Source organism: Tachysurus vachellii, chromosome 5 (genome assembly GCF_030014155.1).
Source record: "Tachysurus vachellii isolate PV-2020 chromosome 5, HZAU_Pvac_v1, whole genome shotgun sequence".
NCBI classification, from domain to species: Eukaryota; Metazoa; Chordata; class Actinopteri; order Siluriformes; family Bagridae; genus Tachysurus; species Tachysurus vachellii.
The window spans coordinates 18,461,592-18,477,536 of NC_083464.1; the positions used below are offsets into that span (position 1 = coordinate 18,461,592).

General features: G+C 38.7%; 1 protein-coding gene across 2 annotated transcripts; it reads right to left on the reverse strand.

Moving 5' to 3' along the window:
* Positions 1 to 484: 484 nt before the first annotated feature.
* On the reverse strand, positions 485 to 15,504 carry snx7 (sorting nexin 7). Of its 2 annotated transcripts, XM_060870157.1 has the most exons (10): positions 15,213 to 15,504; positions 13,577 to 13,768; positions 13,353 to 13,463; positions 13,083 to 13,247; positions 11,551 to 11,749; positions 11,256 to 11,455; positions 9,742 to 9,828; positions 8,114 to 8,215; positions 5,169 to 5,321; positions 485 to 1,487 (listed from the first exon to the last, which is right to left on the reverse strand). In XM_060870157.1, the coding sequence occupies exons 1-10, from the start codon at positions 15,309 to 15,311 to the stop codon at positions 1,413 to 1,415; spliced, it is 1,383 nt and encodes a 460-aa protein (XP_060726140.1). In that variant the 5' UTR covers positions 15,312 to 15,504; the 3' UTR covers positions 485 to 1,412. The 2 variants fall into 2 exon arrangements, with proteins under 2 accessions (XP_060726140.1, XP_060726141.1); XM_060870158.1 differs by lacking the exon at positions 8,114 to 8,215 and having other exon boundaries at positions 15,213 to 15,503.
* Positions 15,505 to 15,945: the final 441 nt, after the last annotated feature.

Below are 15,945 nucleotides of genomic sequence, written 5' to 3' on the forward strand. Positions count from 1 at the left end.
TGAATTATGAAGTTCATAATGAAGTTCAGTGGAACAGTGGTTTCTTAAAGCGGTCATCAGACGCAGTGCACATTTTTGCTCAGTTCATCCTCACATGGCACAGACATGCAGTAAAAGCTGTTCTCCGTCTGGTTTTCCGTGCACCGCTGTTGCTGTAGAAGCCATTCACCTATTCAAGAACAGAAATTGAAGTGACAGGACATTTTTTTTACATGACAAAGCAGTTCAGTGAACAAAATTCTGGTTTCTCTGGAGTATACAATGACAGCATATTAATGTTCTATTAATATTCCATGTACCATTAATGTTCTAGTCTTCTAGTCTAGACTGTCTGTGCCTGGTGCCTTACCTTATAAATTAAAATGAGTGTTTAGACAGCATGGGGCATAATCCTGCCTGCCTCAAACCATAGAGAGACGCAGTCACTCTCCTATACATGTACAAGTTAAATTGCTGATCAAGGCAATGATTTTAGGGCACAGTGTTATTTGAAGAGAGAAGTTATATGTTTAATATGTGATTAGACCAAGCGATTAACCTACTTTAGGATCACAGAGCACTGAAGGTCTGTTCATTCAGAAGTAGATAAAAACCAACAACAAAAAAATCAGATGACAAAGAAAACAACAGGCCGTATTTAGCCGCAATAAATGATTTTCTTCCATTACAGTTTATCACCATGGACCTAAAATCAGACATGCCTTATGTCACAATTTACACAATATGCAAATATGTGCACTTGATAACTGATGCATAGTATAAAGAAATTGCTTAGAAATTATTTACACATTTTCATGTATATAAAAGAACTTCAGATGGTTCCACAGTTGCAAAAAAACAAAAATTAGTGTGTTGTAAACATAATAAAAATGAAAGATGAAAAAGTATTAAAATCATTTAAAAAAAAAAAATCCATGGTGCAAGGTTATGCCAGAAAAGCTTGTTTAGGGCTAAACAATTGAATTTCTCATTGGTTGTGAGCAGGTGATTAAAGATGGCTTCTTTCAAAGATGCCTACACAATGATTTGGATAAAGGCAAATGTACCAAATAATTACAGAACTAAATTCAGTGACTAATGGCATCCAAATATAATAAAGCCATAAACCATTGCTACTGAATTTAATTAAATTCCTTTATTATCTCTTTCTTTTTTCACAAGACTGTTGGCAAAAATGGTGAAAGTATTTGTCCTATCCTACACACATCTTTGAGACAGCCTTGTCATCTCTTGAAGGAAATAATGAGTGCACTTCAGATCCCCCTGTCCTTGGCTTGGCTGGTATAAGGCACGGTTATGTTTATAGTGAGACATCTGCAGCAATGGTATTTTGCTGTACAATTCAAGCACTAGGATTGTAAGGTAAAAAACTTGTCTTTGGTCTTCACTGTTTAGATAAAAGCTTCCGGGGATTAGGAGTCATCTCTGCCCACTTCCTTGGCCTCAGGTCTCTGAGACAGCAGGAATGTCTCCCACACTGCCAGACACTGCAACAGAACACACATTTATAATGGCATTAGCATCGAGCCTGTGCACCTATGCCACTGTTTTTTTGTCTGGGTAGCCCTGCAACTGCAGAGTAATGAGAAGCTATTTGAAGGCTGTCACAAGGGCTGACACACGGCGACTTCCAATTTAGCACCCGAATTCATTCCCAGGCCGTGGCCGGCTGCAGCCCTCTGCGTCATTTATGTGTCACTGTCCAGGCTTGAGATTAATGTCCTTCCGACATCACAAACCCTCTCTCCTTCCCCAGAGCCCACAAACTTTCCTGCCGATTCAGAATAACCGTCCATTGTGACTGCCTGCCTGTCAAAACACTTAATCAGGGTTGCACCGTACCAAAGGAGGCAGATGAGCTCTGACCTTTTTAAAGCACTTCAGATGAGAGATTAAAAGCAGTGGCCAAAAAACTGCGAAATGAGGGGACTTATGTTTTCAATTTGACATGCATATAAATTCAATTAAATACAAGACCAATCCTTTTATGCCTGTCTCAACAATAAAAGCCAATAAATTTTAACAAATAGTGAAAACCAAAGTGTTAGTGTTAAATAATGTGACAAACCAGCGACAACGAGCGAATGGCAAAGAGTGTGTGGGAAAGTAGAATAACAACAAGCTTTTCTTTGCTCTTTTCCATGTATGTGTGCGTGAGAGATGTATGACAATAAATGTTCATCTGTCCTGAGAAAAATGACAGCATAAAGCCAGCATGTTGGTTGACTGCTCCAATTCACTCACTACCATTCCACATCAAACTTCACACAGTGAATGCGCAAGTCAACAAGGTTTCTGATCTTTATAAGATGTAATAGAAACGCAATACATGTGAGAGCTGCCAATCAGTGCCTGATTTTTGCCTTCTATCATCTAACTGTGAAAAATGGGAAAATTAAAACAAAATCAAAAAAATTACTTCAGTTACTTCAACCAAGGAAGATTTTGCTTGTCAGAACCAAAATTCACACTGTACACATAAAAAGACTGAGAAGACTCTGGTCAAAGTGTGATTCACCATCTTAAGGGCAAATACATACACTGGAGCTGAGAAGTGGCTGCTTTGACTCACTTCTGAGTCTTACTTTGGGCAATAGGTCACGGACATCCTCAAGGCTGGAGATGATCAAACTGACAGCTGATGGAGATGATGAGCTGCCAAGTGGAGCTGAGCATTGTTATGCTTTGCTGTGTGACATGGGCACACATCAAAAAGAAAAACTTTACTAAGATCTCATGAGGGGAACTGGGGAGGGAAAAAAAAGAAGCTGGACTGAAGAAAAAAAAAAAATCAGATAGAGGCAAAAGAGTGAATTCTAGAAGCACTGAAAATGAAATGAAAAGAAAAATAACCTGGAATATCTTGATCACATCAGCTTTTAAATGTTTGTGCAAAGGGTCTGCAATTAACCCTAACCCTAAAACAAGAATAAGTACTTGTGCTTAGTGCTCAGATGCTAGGACAAATGGCATGTTTTTGTATGCATGTATCTGCAGCGGTGAAATTGGTCGCAGCTCATTTCCAATGACGGAAAATGTTCATGCGCTCTGATGTAGAATCTGTATCAGACACACAGTATGGTGTATGTGGAGTCTTAGCTGAGTATAGAGACTCATAAAGCAGCCCAAGGCCTCTGACCTGCTTCATCCACAGCTGCTAGGGAAAGCGCAGGTAAACAGAATTAATCGTGGAAAAATACAGGCAGTGAAGAGAGAATTGATCAGCCAGTCCTGTACATAAACACGAATACATATGCAGTTGCATGCCTCACACACAATTCACGTGACGCTAAAGTTCAGACTGCATAAACAGGAGACAGAATAACCTCTACACACTGCTACTGAAAAACACGGAGTGTTGATTTTAGATGTCTAGCATAAATCCCGAATACAATGAATAATTAAAAGGCTTAAGAGCAAACCCTTCTGTGCCCCATGTCCCACAAGATGCAGTGTTTAAAACCCTCAAAAATACCCTGTACTGTTTAAAATTAAGTCGAACACTTAATGACAGGATCTTTGTCTTCCCCATCTCTGAGCAACATCCTTGTTGCTATGGTGTCTCCATGGCAATCCTATGAACTTGCCATCTTATAGTGTGCGGTTGCTGTGCCCACAGTGTTGCACAGGCTACAATGCAAATTGCTCTAAAATGTACGATATCAACCCACATAGTAAGACAAGTTTAATTATATTTTTCTCAGATTCATATTCTATAATCATTATAATGGTATAAGAATCAGTTTCAAGTGTTATGTGGAGAATTTCCTGGAGTTCTTGTTTCATATTGTATAGACATACATGTCAAATCTAAGTGACGAAACCATCTCCTTCTCCAACCATCTTCCTCTCATGTTGTTCATAGAGCCAAAATATAATATTGTAAAATTAAGATTTTAAAATGAAAACGATTGATCTTTTTATACTAATAATTAATTTAAATGGACAACGCTTTTCCATTTTCCACCTCTCTTCCCATTTAGTTGCTACTCAACTTAACGCTTCTTCTCGTGCATTACTTCCTCCTGACTCTTTTCATCTTCTTGCCTGCAAATTTTCCATCACACACCCTGTTCACTTTCATCTCCTGTTTCCTAAATCTCCAAGACCTGCTTTACTTTTTGTACATATGCTATTATCTGGTAATATCCTTTCCTACATACTGTTACTGAGGCAGGGTAAAATTCCTTTCCATAAGGGCATGTTGTGGACACAATTAGTACCCACACGCTCATCTCCTATTCTACCGAGTTTCATCCTCTTGCCTCAGCTTATTGAGGCCATTCTAGTGCACATTAATGATTCAAAGAGTTCAGGAATGCCACATGCTTCCAACTATCCCCCTCATCCCCTGCATACCAACTCTGAAGTCTTATTTTATCAGCACAAACTGATATGGCCTTTCGTTGAGTCAAAAGACCTTGCACAATTTGTGCACTTCCTTGCTGTGCACAATTTGGCAGCCTATAGCACATTGCTGTCTACCAATAAAAAGATTCAACAAAAATAATTGAAAATAAAAATCTATTATCACATTATTATCTATTACCACAGACTTGCTCACAAAGTCCCCAAATCTCACCAAATGTTCCCATCAATACATCAATGTTTGGGTCCCAATTTCTGATTTGATTTCTGACAAAGTCAAGTGTGGTGCTGTGGGACGCAAATAAAAAGGAAGAGTACACGTCTGATAACATCCGTCACAATATCTCAACTCTCTAAAGCTTTTTGGCTGGAAATATTAGCCTTTCTTTATGGCCTTGGAGGCTCATTACTTATAGCAAGCAGAGTGAGTGGTATAAAAATGAAATGCTACTACCCTCTACTGGCAAATGCCCAAAGCAGGGATGCAAATGACTCCAGGCTTACAGCCACACATATCCATCAAATACTCTTAGTTATAAATTTAAATCTTTAGTCTGGTTAAAGAAAAAAAAAAAAAAAGGATAATTTGGATAAAATAAAGCTTTACAAATATTGTACATATGGATACATTCCAAATGACTTTACAATAGAGCGTTCTAAAAATTGCTGCCTCTCTTCCCCATAAAGGGACTGTAAATCTGTAAACCTATGGTTTAATAGCCTACTTCCTCCTCCGTCTTCATGACTGTCTTGGACACAAGCTCTTTCAAAGAGCACCTTTGGGACGGGTCATTGCTCACCTTTTCATAGTATTCCACATTCTTCTCTGCTGTTTGTGTAAAGACGGCTCTCAGGTCAGACCTCATGCTCTTCTGCCAGCGGCTCCAGTCTCCTTTCAGCGCGTTATTGGCATATTCCAGTTTGTCTTCTAGCTTATCGATGTCCTCTTTTATCTGCACATGAACACAAAAACACCATCAGATAGCAGCACGCACCCACAATTCCTAGTAAATAGCTTCACAAAACTTCAGAAGACTTGTTCATCCACATTCATGTGTTCATGTGGCACTGAAAATGTAGAAATGTTCTGGCTTTCATTACTGAGTGTGCATTTTGATCGATACTCATTTGCAACGATAAACATGGCCAACACATAATATCGCACTGTAATTATGATCATTATTTTTTTGGCACATATAAGGCAGGTTCTGTCACTCTTCCAATGACAAATCCAGGCTTCAAGTTTTTCAAGCTTTCAAACTCTTTCCATGCCATGAAGCACTACGGCCCACTGCACAATGGACTACATCTCTACCTGTGTAGAGTTCTTAAGTGTTCTTATTACAATCAACAACCCACCCTTCGGTAGACAATAGTACAATGGTCCTATTATTGCTGCATTACATTGATCAGACCACTTTGTCAGAGTAGTTCCTAACAGCTTGGAATCTTAGCTAATGCTCTCATGGGTCCAATTGGCTTCCAATACCACATAAGAAGTATTACTGGAGCACAAAGAGAAAGATTGGTAAACACATTAATCGACGGCTGGGCTGCTTAAGGCCCTTGGGGATGACTGTGTGTCAAATTAGCAAGCTGTGATGCAGTGTAAAGCTTTAGAAAAATCAGACACTTATTGACAGCTGAGCTGATGAAGGTCAAACATTGTGTGTTTGCCGTTGCTTCTGCCCAGGTCCCTTCTGGGTGGTGTGTTAGTACACGCTCTGATTAGGTTAGGCAATGGAACAGGAGATGCTTTAGGTGAATGGGGTTGTTACACAGAGGGAGGGAGAAAGAGCTGGCATAATCAGTAAGTAAGTGTCTGGTGCTGCGTCTCCCCTGTGACGTGCAGGACAAATCATTAGTCACGCTGATCTGCCTTCACTGTCAGTACAAAAGGAACAAGCACCTTAATAATAATTAATGCACCACACACACACACACATATGAGGATGCAAAGCTAGATATAAATAGAAAGTAGAATTTGATATAATAAAACAGTCTTTAATTAATTGAAACTTAAAAGTAAATCATGTGTGAATGTAATGAAGGGTTTCCATATTTTTTCCATTTACCCATTTACCTTTACTGCCATCTACAGGAAAGTAAGTTATATCACACTGAGCTCAAAAGGCCACTGAGAAATCAATTAAATGTACTTGCAAATAACAATGTTGTTAAACTCATTTTATTTGACATTGCATATCATATTTTAAGATAAAATAAGTTTTACTTCCATAGTTACTGTACATAAATCTTTCATTCATTCATTTTCTACCACTTATCCGAACTACCTCGGGTCACGGGGAGCCTGTGCCTATCTCAGGCGTCATTGGGCATCAAGGCAGGTTACACCCTGGACGGAGTGCCAACCCATCGCAGGGCACACACACACTCTCATTCACTCACGCAATCACACACTAGGGACAATTTTTCCAGAGATGCCAATCAATTTACCATGCATATCTTTGGACCGGGGGAGGAAACCAGAGTACCCGGAGGAAACCCCCGAGGCACGGGGAGAACATGCAAACTCCACACACACAAGGCGGAGGCGGCAATCGAACCCCGACCCTGGAGGTATGAGGCGAACGTGCTAACCACTAAGCCACCGTGCCCCCGTACATAAATCTTAAGTAATGCAAATAAAATTTTAACTAATCAGGAAAAAAAAAAAAAATTACAGAAAGGTTGGAAAGTGTTAAATAAAGGGGATCAATCTACTTATTCATCCCCTTTGAATAAGTTTGAATTATAAATCTACTTATTAACAAACAGGGAGTTAAATCAGTGAGTGAATGATAAAGAATAGATTTGAGTGTGTGGCGACTAAACCATTAGGAGCAAATAGAAGGACTGTTTGTTGAGTTTGAGGTAATTACTATGCATCTGCTCCTTGATGTGGAGGAAGGTAGAGGAAAGGTTGAACATACAGTGGGGGTAATAGAAAGCTGCGTCATCTGTCTGTCAGGGAAGGCTAACGCTATGACGCTGAATAAGATGACTGAGCGGAAGCTGCTGTGATGAGTGAATTTCCCCACTGCGGGATCAATAACGTTTATCTCATCTTAGAAAAAGGAGTGGACCAACAGCAGAGCCTTTAGAGACACCTTGAAAAACACCAGCAGACAACTCGTAATTCCCAGCTATAATAAAATGTTTTTTATTTGTGGAATATGAATTAAACCCAGAAAGAGTTGTACCAGCAACGTCAACAGATGAAAGGTGTGCAAGAAGTGTGTCGTGTATCAAAAGCAGCGCTCCAATTAGGAAGCAAAACAGTACTAACAGCCCCTGAATCTGCAGCCCGAAGGTGATCGTTCATTAACAAGAGCAGTTTTGGTGCTGTGGAATGGCCTGAACCCAGGCTGGAAGAGCACATATATATAGTTTGAGGCAAAATTTAGAACCACCACTTCCAACACACATAGACACACACACACAGTGAAAGGAAAGGTACTAACTGACAGTAGTAGTTAGTTAGAACACATTTGCCAAGCCACAGTTAAAGTTTCAAGTAACACACAGCTAAAGCAGGGCTGAAGATGTCAGAACATGCCTAAGCTGAAACCATGCTCACTGATGAGTCGGTAACATATCAGTACACATTTAGTAGCACCCACATACATCAGGGTGTAATCACTTGAAATTCCAGTGTTTAAAATGTTACCAGCTCAAACCAATGATGCAGAAGCAGACAAAGACATTAGGAAAGGATTCCCCACTGCTGTTAGAAAACCAGTACCTCTTTAATCTCGCCTTTAAGCTTCTGCTGTTTCTGCTGTTTGACCTCCTCTGGGTCTTTGCCCACCAGGCTGTCCCATGCTAAACTCAGCACCTTAGAGTCCTTCATAGACACAATCAATACAGGGGCACACATCAGATGGAAAAAAAAGCATGGTGTACTAATGTTTTCTGTGCTATCACAAAATGTTGGCTTGAATATGAGATCGAAGCCGAGATTTCAGTTACTTCCCTTTTTATAGTTACACACTATGGTGTGGTTATATTCAGCATAGATAACAATATTTGCATAGGGTTGCATTCAAATTCTGTAGATACATCATGATCACCACTTGTCCGGTGGCCTTTAAAATTATTGGCACCCTTCTTCAAAAAATGCCCAAACGTTTCTATATAAAAAAAAATATTTATATATAATATATTCTATAAATCATAGTTAATAGTAACAATGCAAAAATTAAAAAATTCTATTCATTATTTGTGTCCAATTTGGTCACTGTTTTTCTGACTGCAAACATTCAGTTAATTGATAAACAATAACAGGAATTAACAACGATCATAAAAATCATACCAAAGACATCAACAGTTAAATCAGTCTGAAATCCGTAAATATTTCATTTGTAATATCGACCTGCGTGAGTACTATATGGCTGTGTGGCTGTAAACGGAATTAATGTACTGTACATTTTCCCATCGTTACTGTTCACCATCAAATATTTAACAGTAAGTACTGAGTGGCCATCTGACTGAAAACAAAATGCTGGTCTCCGACTTACATTCTTACTTGTATTCCTGAGAGAAAGTCTATTATATAAAGAAGTATAATTTTTTATGTACGTATGTATGTATGTATTACTTTTTTATTTTTATATATATATATATATATATATATATATATATACACACACACACACACACGCACCTTTCACCTTTTTATACTGTTGGAAGGGGAAAAGTTGAATTAAGATGATTGTGATGTTTATTTTACATAACCATGTTTGCGAAGGTTGGAAATCATTTTAGAGGGCAGCATCTTAATTACTGTGAGAATTAATAGCTTTGAAATACTAATTGTTCCAAATGGTTTGTTTATAGACAGAATGCATGGAGCACTGCATTGTAAAAAAGAATCCTATGATGAGACCCATGCAGCATAGTGAACGCCAAGTGGAACTGTGCTCACTGGCTGTAATTAAATTCACTGGAGAAAGGTTATTGCTAAGCTGAGAAAGGGGCGTCTCCAACCTTCAAACACTTCTGCAAAAGAACACAACCTTATATAAAGTCTTTCCCTTCTCCACAGAAGGATCTTTCTCACACCCATGACATTTGATGGAATTGATGTAGAAAGTCAAAAGCCCAAGAGACTAAAGTATGACATGATTAGCAGAGGCTTTATTAAACCATATTTACTGTGTTCTAACTGAAGCGCATTCAGGCTCAGAGGAACTTACATATTTATATAATCTCACCACATTTCTCTTTAGGCTTAAAATGGATCGCTTTCATATGAAAGCAGACACCGCTGCTGAGGCAAGGCTTTATTACTAATAATCTCTGGGAAATTGCAAGAGAGCATGGGGTGAATTAAATGTCAGAAAAAAAAAGAAAGAGTCAGATTGCACTCACTGTTTCCCTTTCCGTCCTCTTAGCGGCAAGAGCTTCATTCTTAGCCTCAAACTCTGCTTGGATGTTGTCTCGCCTCCGCAGTACTGCCTGTGTATAACAAATACCATGATCAATACATCTTGATTAAACGTGCAACTAGATGAAACACCTGATAAGCCTCGGTAAAACATAACGCTCCATATATCGATCAGATAACTAAACCAAGTCATACAAATCAGGTTGCAGCACAAATATGATGGCACACAAGCACTGATAAAACTAGAATAGTACACTGTTTTAAATGGTAGTTTCAGAGGTAACACTATAAAGCCTAACGACTCTTTCTTGTTTCAATTCAAGGTCAAACAGTCAGCAAACGAAATGCAAGAAGGCATTTATGTGCTTCCTTGAACTGCAGCACACAGGTCATTTAAGTGAATGAATTGTTCTTGCTCACTTCCATTTACTGACTCATTTTTTTGTTCAACAATTCGTTCAGTGACCCTTTTGTCACATTTAATGTTAAATCATGTAATAATTTTCATCTCAAATGGGTTAGATTCCACCGACATGATTATTTTGATTCTGTTCATTAGAATGATTCGAGTCACTGGGATGAATCAAAATGAACAACTGTACAAACTTGCCGACATACAAACTAACAGAATGTCAAGAGGTTTTGGCAGCGTAGCACTGGGTGATTATTGCTACGATATTTTGCGCATACTTTTGTCACGTTTGTCCATCGTCTGAAATGTAACGTACTCGCACAATAGCATTGATCTACAAGCTACTGCTGCTTTTTACATTATTTCTGAATATCTGTACAATACTGAAAAATAAAATACATAAGTAGCTCTTCTGTGAAGAGGCATGTTATGCAACAAACATTAATACTACGTAATGAATTTAAAAGGCAACACTAATTGACAGATGGATATAGTTTCACTGTAGCGTAATAATATTTTCTTCACTGACTAACAAATTAGCTAAATGTCTAGTAAGATATCGAAGTCACTGTGGCAACAGGGCCGTGATTAAGTGCTGCTTGTGAATGGAAGGATGAATAATGGAGAAGCAGTCAATGTCATGAATCAATGTACATCTGTGTGTGATTAACAATACTCTTTTTATACACTGGGTGTTTTGTAGAGAAAAAAGTAGAGAGAGCTGTTGCTGCCAAGCAGAGCGACCTGATCTGGCAGAGTCTTGTCAAGGTTGTGTGTGTGCAGTGGAAGTTTTGCTTTAGATTACAAGTAATGTTCTTTAGTGTACAAGGCTGCACGGAAAGTAAAAACCCTAAATAAACAGTCCTGTGCTCTCGGTCATGCCTGCCTCTCGAGTCCTCATTGTCCTCATGAAAGCCACAGTACAACAGTCACACACAAGTCATATGTGCATGTGTTTGTTACTTAACTCCTGCTGAACTGGAATATATGTGAAATTACTTTTCCATCCTTTATGCCATCCAACAACATCTTGGTAGCATACATGTTGTGCACAAGGAAATTATAATTCATATTAGAATAAAGTACCTTGAGGTTGTCTGCACAGAGCACATACTCGTGCAGTGTTGGGAGGAGGCTGTTATTGAGGTGCTCAAGCTGCTCCTCGGTCTCCTTGGAGCACCTGTCCAAGCAGCTCGCCATGAGCTTCAAAGGCTCCACCAGTTCCTCTTCTGAGCCAGACCACAGGGTGTAAGCTGGGCCATACTCCTTTACGTCATCCAGGTACTCTGGAACAGCAGCAGTTTATTTTGTGTGACACAACCAACAACGCAGCACAAGCGAGTGGCCTGTGGTTGGTAGTTTTGGAGTCTGAAGGCAGTACCTTGTTTTTCTTTGATGATCCGCTGGGTGACTTTGTCCAGCGAGGTCAGCTTCAGACTGAAGTTGTCCACATAGTCCTGAATGGCACTGAACTCCTCTGGCCGATTTTTGACCCTACGGACCGTAGCAGCCACGGCTCGCACCGTCTCACCCATCCTGCTTAAGAATCCTGGACCTTGCTTCTTATGAGACGCTAGCTCCTGTACATGCAGAGTTAACATTGATAGCACAAATACTGTGGCTTTAAAAACTACACCTACATCTTTAAATGCAACCTCAGAAGCCCAATAACATTTTATGACCAGAAATTTCAATAATATTCTTAGACCAGAGACTCAACAATTACCTTAGCCTTTGTACTACTGTACTGCTAACAGTAGTCTACCAGGATACACGCTTTGCATTTTATGATAACCTAATCCCAACAGAGCCCTCAGGTATTCCCTACATCCTATTTAAAATAGACAGTACATAGGAGAATACAAATATTTGGGCCATTAATATTCAGATTAAGGCACAGGCTCCCCGTGACCCGAGGTAGTTCGGATAAGCGGTAGAAGATGAATGAATGAATGAATGAATGAATATTCAGATTAGAATGACTCAGACATTTTGTTCCGTATCATCCTAAAACTAAAAATTCCAGCCATCTTCATGTTTGTTCCTGACATTTTTGGCTACACTTCAGAGAGATGTTTGCTTTTACATTGCAAATCGATTCCAGTTAAACGTTAATTCTGCAGCATTTGAAGCTCCACCATTTTCCCCTTTTTTCCTGCAAGTGAGCTAGAAGTCTACAGAAGGAAAGGGAGAAAACAACGTTGGACAGATAATATGTGAATTGATTAAAAACAAACCAAGTACCTTCTTGCAGTGAAAAGAACCAAACTTGTCCAGTCCAGTTAAACAAATATTTAATATGGTGTACTAAATAATAAATTCCCAATTACTAAACAATGATTAAGTGTATGTGCCGGGCGAGTGAGTCATGGCCGAACTCATGGTCTCGCTCCTAACATGTTAATGAAGCATTGAGCTTTAGACCTAAAAAAAAGAAAAACATTTTTATCAACAAGTGGCTAATGAATGTCTGTCAGCAGAAGACCACAATCCCTGCCCTGACAAATTATTTAATTATTTAAATAATTATTTAAAAAATTATTTAACTAGTCATTAATGCTGCCAGGATTGATTGGCACAGGCTTCCTTTAAACTTTGGGAGGACTCATTGTGCTGCTCAAGATGTGGAAGTCCAAACATGCAGGTAAAATTTTAAAATGCATATAACATTTAATGGATGAAAATATTCATTCATCAAGAAAATATTGTTAGAAATAAAACGACTTTAATATAACACCAAATTCAGCTTGTTTATATGTATTTGTTACTTCAATAAAATTTTCAATTCAGTCCTCTGTGGCATTTTTTTTTTAAACCACAGCCAGATTCTTTTTTTATGCCCAAAAATCATGACTCTTATTTAAATTAATATCATGTAGCCACAGTTTGTAACTCTAACTCTGTGTGTCTTACCCAGGCTGGTGCTGTAATGAAGATCTTAAAATCCTCACTGCTGGAGAGAATGGGATGGTCAGCTATTCTGTTGAGAAACCGGTGTAATGCTTTTTTCCGGGTCTCAATGAAGTCATTAGTGAACCTTTCCACCATCCCCTTCATAACAAATTTTTCTGGTAGGGGCTATAGCAAAACAGTCAAGGTAAAACAGTGTAAAACTAGATTTAATAAAACACCATATAATAACTGAGCATAATTTCACTCATTTAACTATTTCAGTTCACCTACATGGACAATAAGAGTTGGATGAGCCTCCTCCAGTTTGCTTTTTAACCAAAAGAAGTCCTGGTAGCGCCTGCGGACTTCATACTCGCTTGAGTCAAACTCACTACGTGTCGTCTGACATCAGAAAGATAGCGAAGAATAAGGAAAATAATCATTAAAAAGACGGTAAGGTAATATTTAGCTCACAAATCCTTTTCATAATCATAAACCTGTGGTTCTGGCCATACCTTGGTCAAAACCCTGTATGTAATAAATGTCTCAATGGCTGTCACATGACTCTCAGGATTGTCAACTGTGATGAATATGTCCTTAGTGCCAGGTACCGCTTCATCGTCCTCAAATCTGTACTGATTGACCATAGATCCAGGGGACGTCTGCATAGAGACACTGAAGGAGCTTCCATCTGTAAAGGTTGCATCCTGAAAAAAAAGAACAAGCATTAAAAATGTCTACTTTTTACTTAAGTGTTACCCAAATCTTAATAAAACAGCTCAACTAAAACGATCCACTTGGAAAGCACTTGCTGTTGGTGAAGATGACCGTGAGATTACCGTGCATGGTACCGCTTAGAGTCCATGAACATGGCTTAGGACTGCATTTGCAACAGTTCTGCACTCAGAGAACAGATAAGGTAACAAAATAGATTTCATGTTATTTCCTGGATACATAATCGCACACAGTAATAAAAGGGAAACTACTTTTAATCATATTTTTGAGTGTTTCCTTTCAAGTTTTCTTCCGTATATCATCTCAGGGAATTTTTACTTGTCACCATCATATTTAGCTTGCTCATTAGAGACAAATGGATACTTTTATACCTAAATCTAAAATTTATACATGCGTTTCAATTTCTTTTAAAGTGCTTTGTCACAATGTCAATTTTTCACTGAATCACTGACTTATGAACTATTCGATACAAGTATCAGCCCAAGGCAGGAGGTGTCAGAGTCAGTGGTGTTAATCTGTCCTGGAGGGTTAAAGTGTTTTTGACACCATAATAAACCTACGAAGAAGTCCGTAACGATCTGTATATCCGAGCCTGACGTTGCTGTGTACATCACAGTAATGTTTATGCTGGTGTACAAATGCATAGCCATTATGCTGGTTATACCTGTAACCAGTTATGCTGGTCTGTTTTCAACACTTCTGTCTTTTGCCTGTGTATTCTATTCAAATGAGCTGGCTGAAATTTCTCTCTTTTTTCTTCAGAAAAGTGTATACATTCACTACAACATGATTTATTTAGTGACAGACGAATATTTCAGCTTTTCCCAGAAGCCTGAGAGCTGATTAATGAGAGGACTGAACCTCTATGGAGCAAACCAGTGCCAGCAAACTGCACTGTAGTCAGCACAAATCTCACATCGTGCTACAAAACAACCCACGTTACTAAAACATTTCTGTCGTTTTAAAACGTTACTGTGCTGTACAGGCTTTCACAAGGAAAGGAGACAAATTGCTCAGCAAAAAAATGACTCTACATTTGTCATCTTCATGACCTGAACTATTTTATATTTGACCTCTGAAACTCTGAGAGGAAAAAAAAATGACAACAAAAAGTTCAGGCAAAAAAATAATAATACATTTTTTTCCCCTTACACTTCCTTACACCTTTTTCTTTCTTTCTTTGCATAATTTTTCAAGTTTTAAATCATTTATATGTAGCATGTCGTTGAATGAAATCTCAACACAGAATAAAAGTTGCTACAGATTCGCTAACGTGTCACTGACACACCAAAACGAACCGACTCACCAAAACCAACCGACACTTCACTCATTCGCTCTCAGCTCACAGAGATAAACCGTCGTCCTCTATTCAACTTCATCTTTTCACTGGTTTTATTTATTTACTTTTTTATTTACCTTACTGAAAACTTCCAAGTCTTCGTCCTCGTCCAGCTCCAACATTTGGCCTGAGTTTTCTTCCGGTATCGAACCAGTTTCGACACCAGTGTCGCTCATACTCGCTCAAATCACTGCTCACTTTCTTTCTCTCAAACTGAATGTCATGAGTTTCAGTTTGGCGTGAAAAGGAAAGAAAAAGGACAGAGGTGAAAGTCGCTGACAAAATCAGAAACGCTTTTCTCTGTGCGGAAACGGAAACCCTGTGATCAGGAAAGAAGAGCAGGGTTTGTTGTTGTACTCAGTACACTAGCTTACTAAATAGTATGTGAAGTAGTGCGCACTAAAGTCTGCACAAAGTACTATTAAGTAGGCTAGTGTGCTGTTTGAGCACGTGATCATTAGACTACATGATGTGAAGATATGTACAGATGATCTGAGCTGAGAGACAACACTTTTTACACATGACTTCTCCAAGCTTCTCAGAAACCTTTTGTCCAAATGTATTGTCTCAAATCACCTGTTTCTTATCCACCTTGTGTGAAAATGACTGGAACAACAGACCAAACTGATTAATGGATGCATCTGAATATGGACCATAAAAAAAAAAATACACAGCTTACTCTAACAACACATAGATTTCAACATATGCAAAAATATATTTAGTTTTAAAAAGCACAAGATCTCTTTGGAGATCAGGTTTAAAGTTTGACTTGATTTTTAATGCCTTTTATTTTTATTGTAGGAAGGTCTT

Bases quoted from the DNA above. Each gene is read 5' to 3' on its own strand.
- snx7 (XM_060870157.1), bottom strand. From the start codon at position 15,311: ATGAGCGACACTGGTGTCGAAACTGGTTCGATACCGGAAGAAAACTCA. The intron at 11,750-13,082 runs GTAAGACACACA...CTGCATGTACAG, and splicing joins TCATTACAGCACCAGCCTGG to GAGCTAGCGTCTCATAAGAA. The intron at 5,322-8,113 runs GTACTGGTTTTC...GTTCATGTGCAG, and splicing joins TTAAAGGCGAGATTAAAGAG to ATAAAAGAGGACATCGATAA.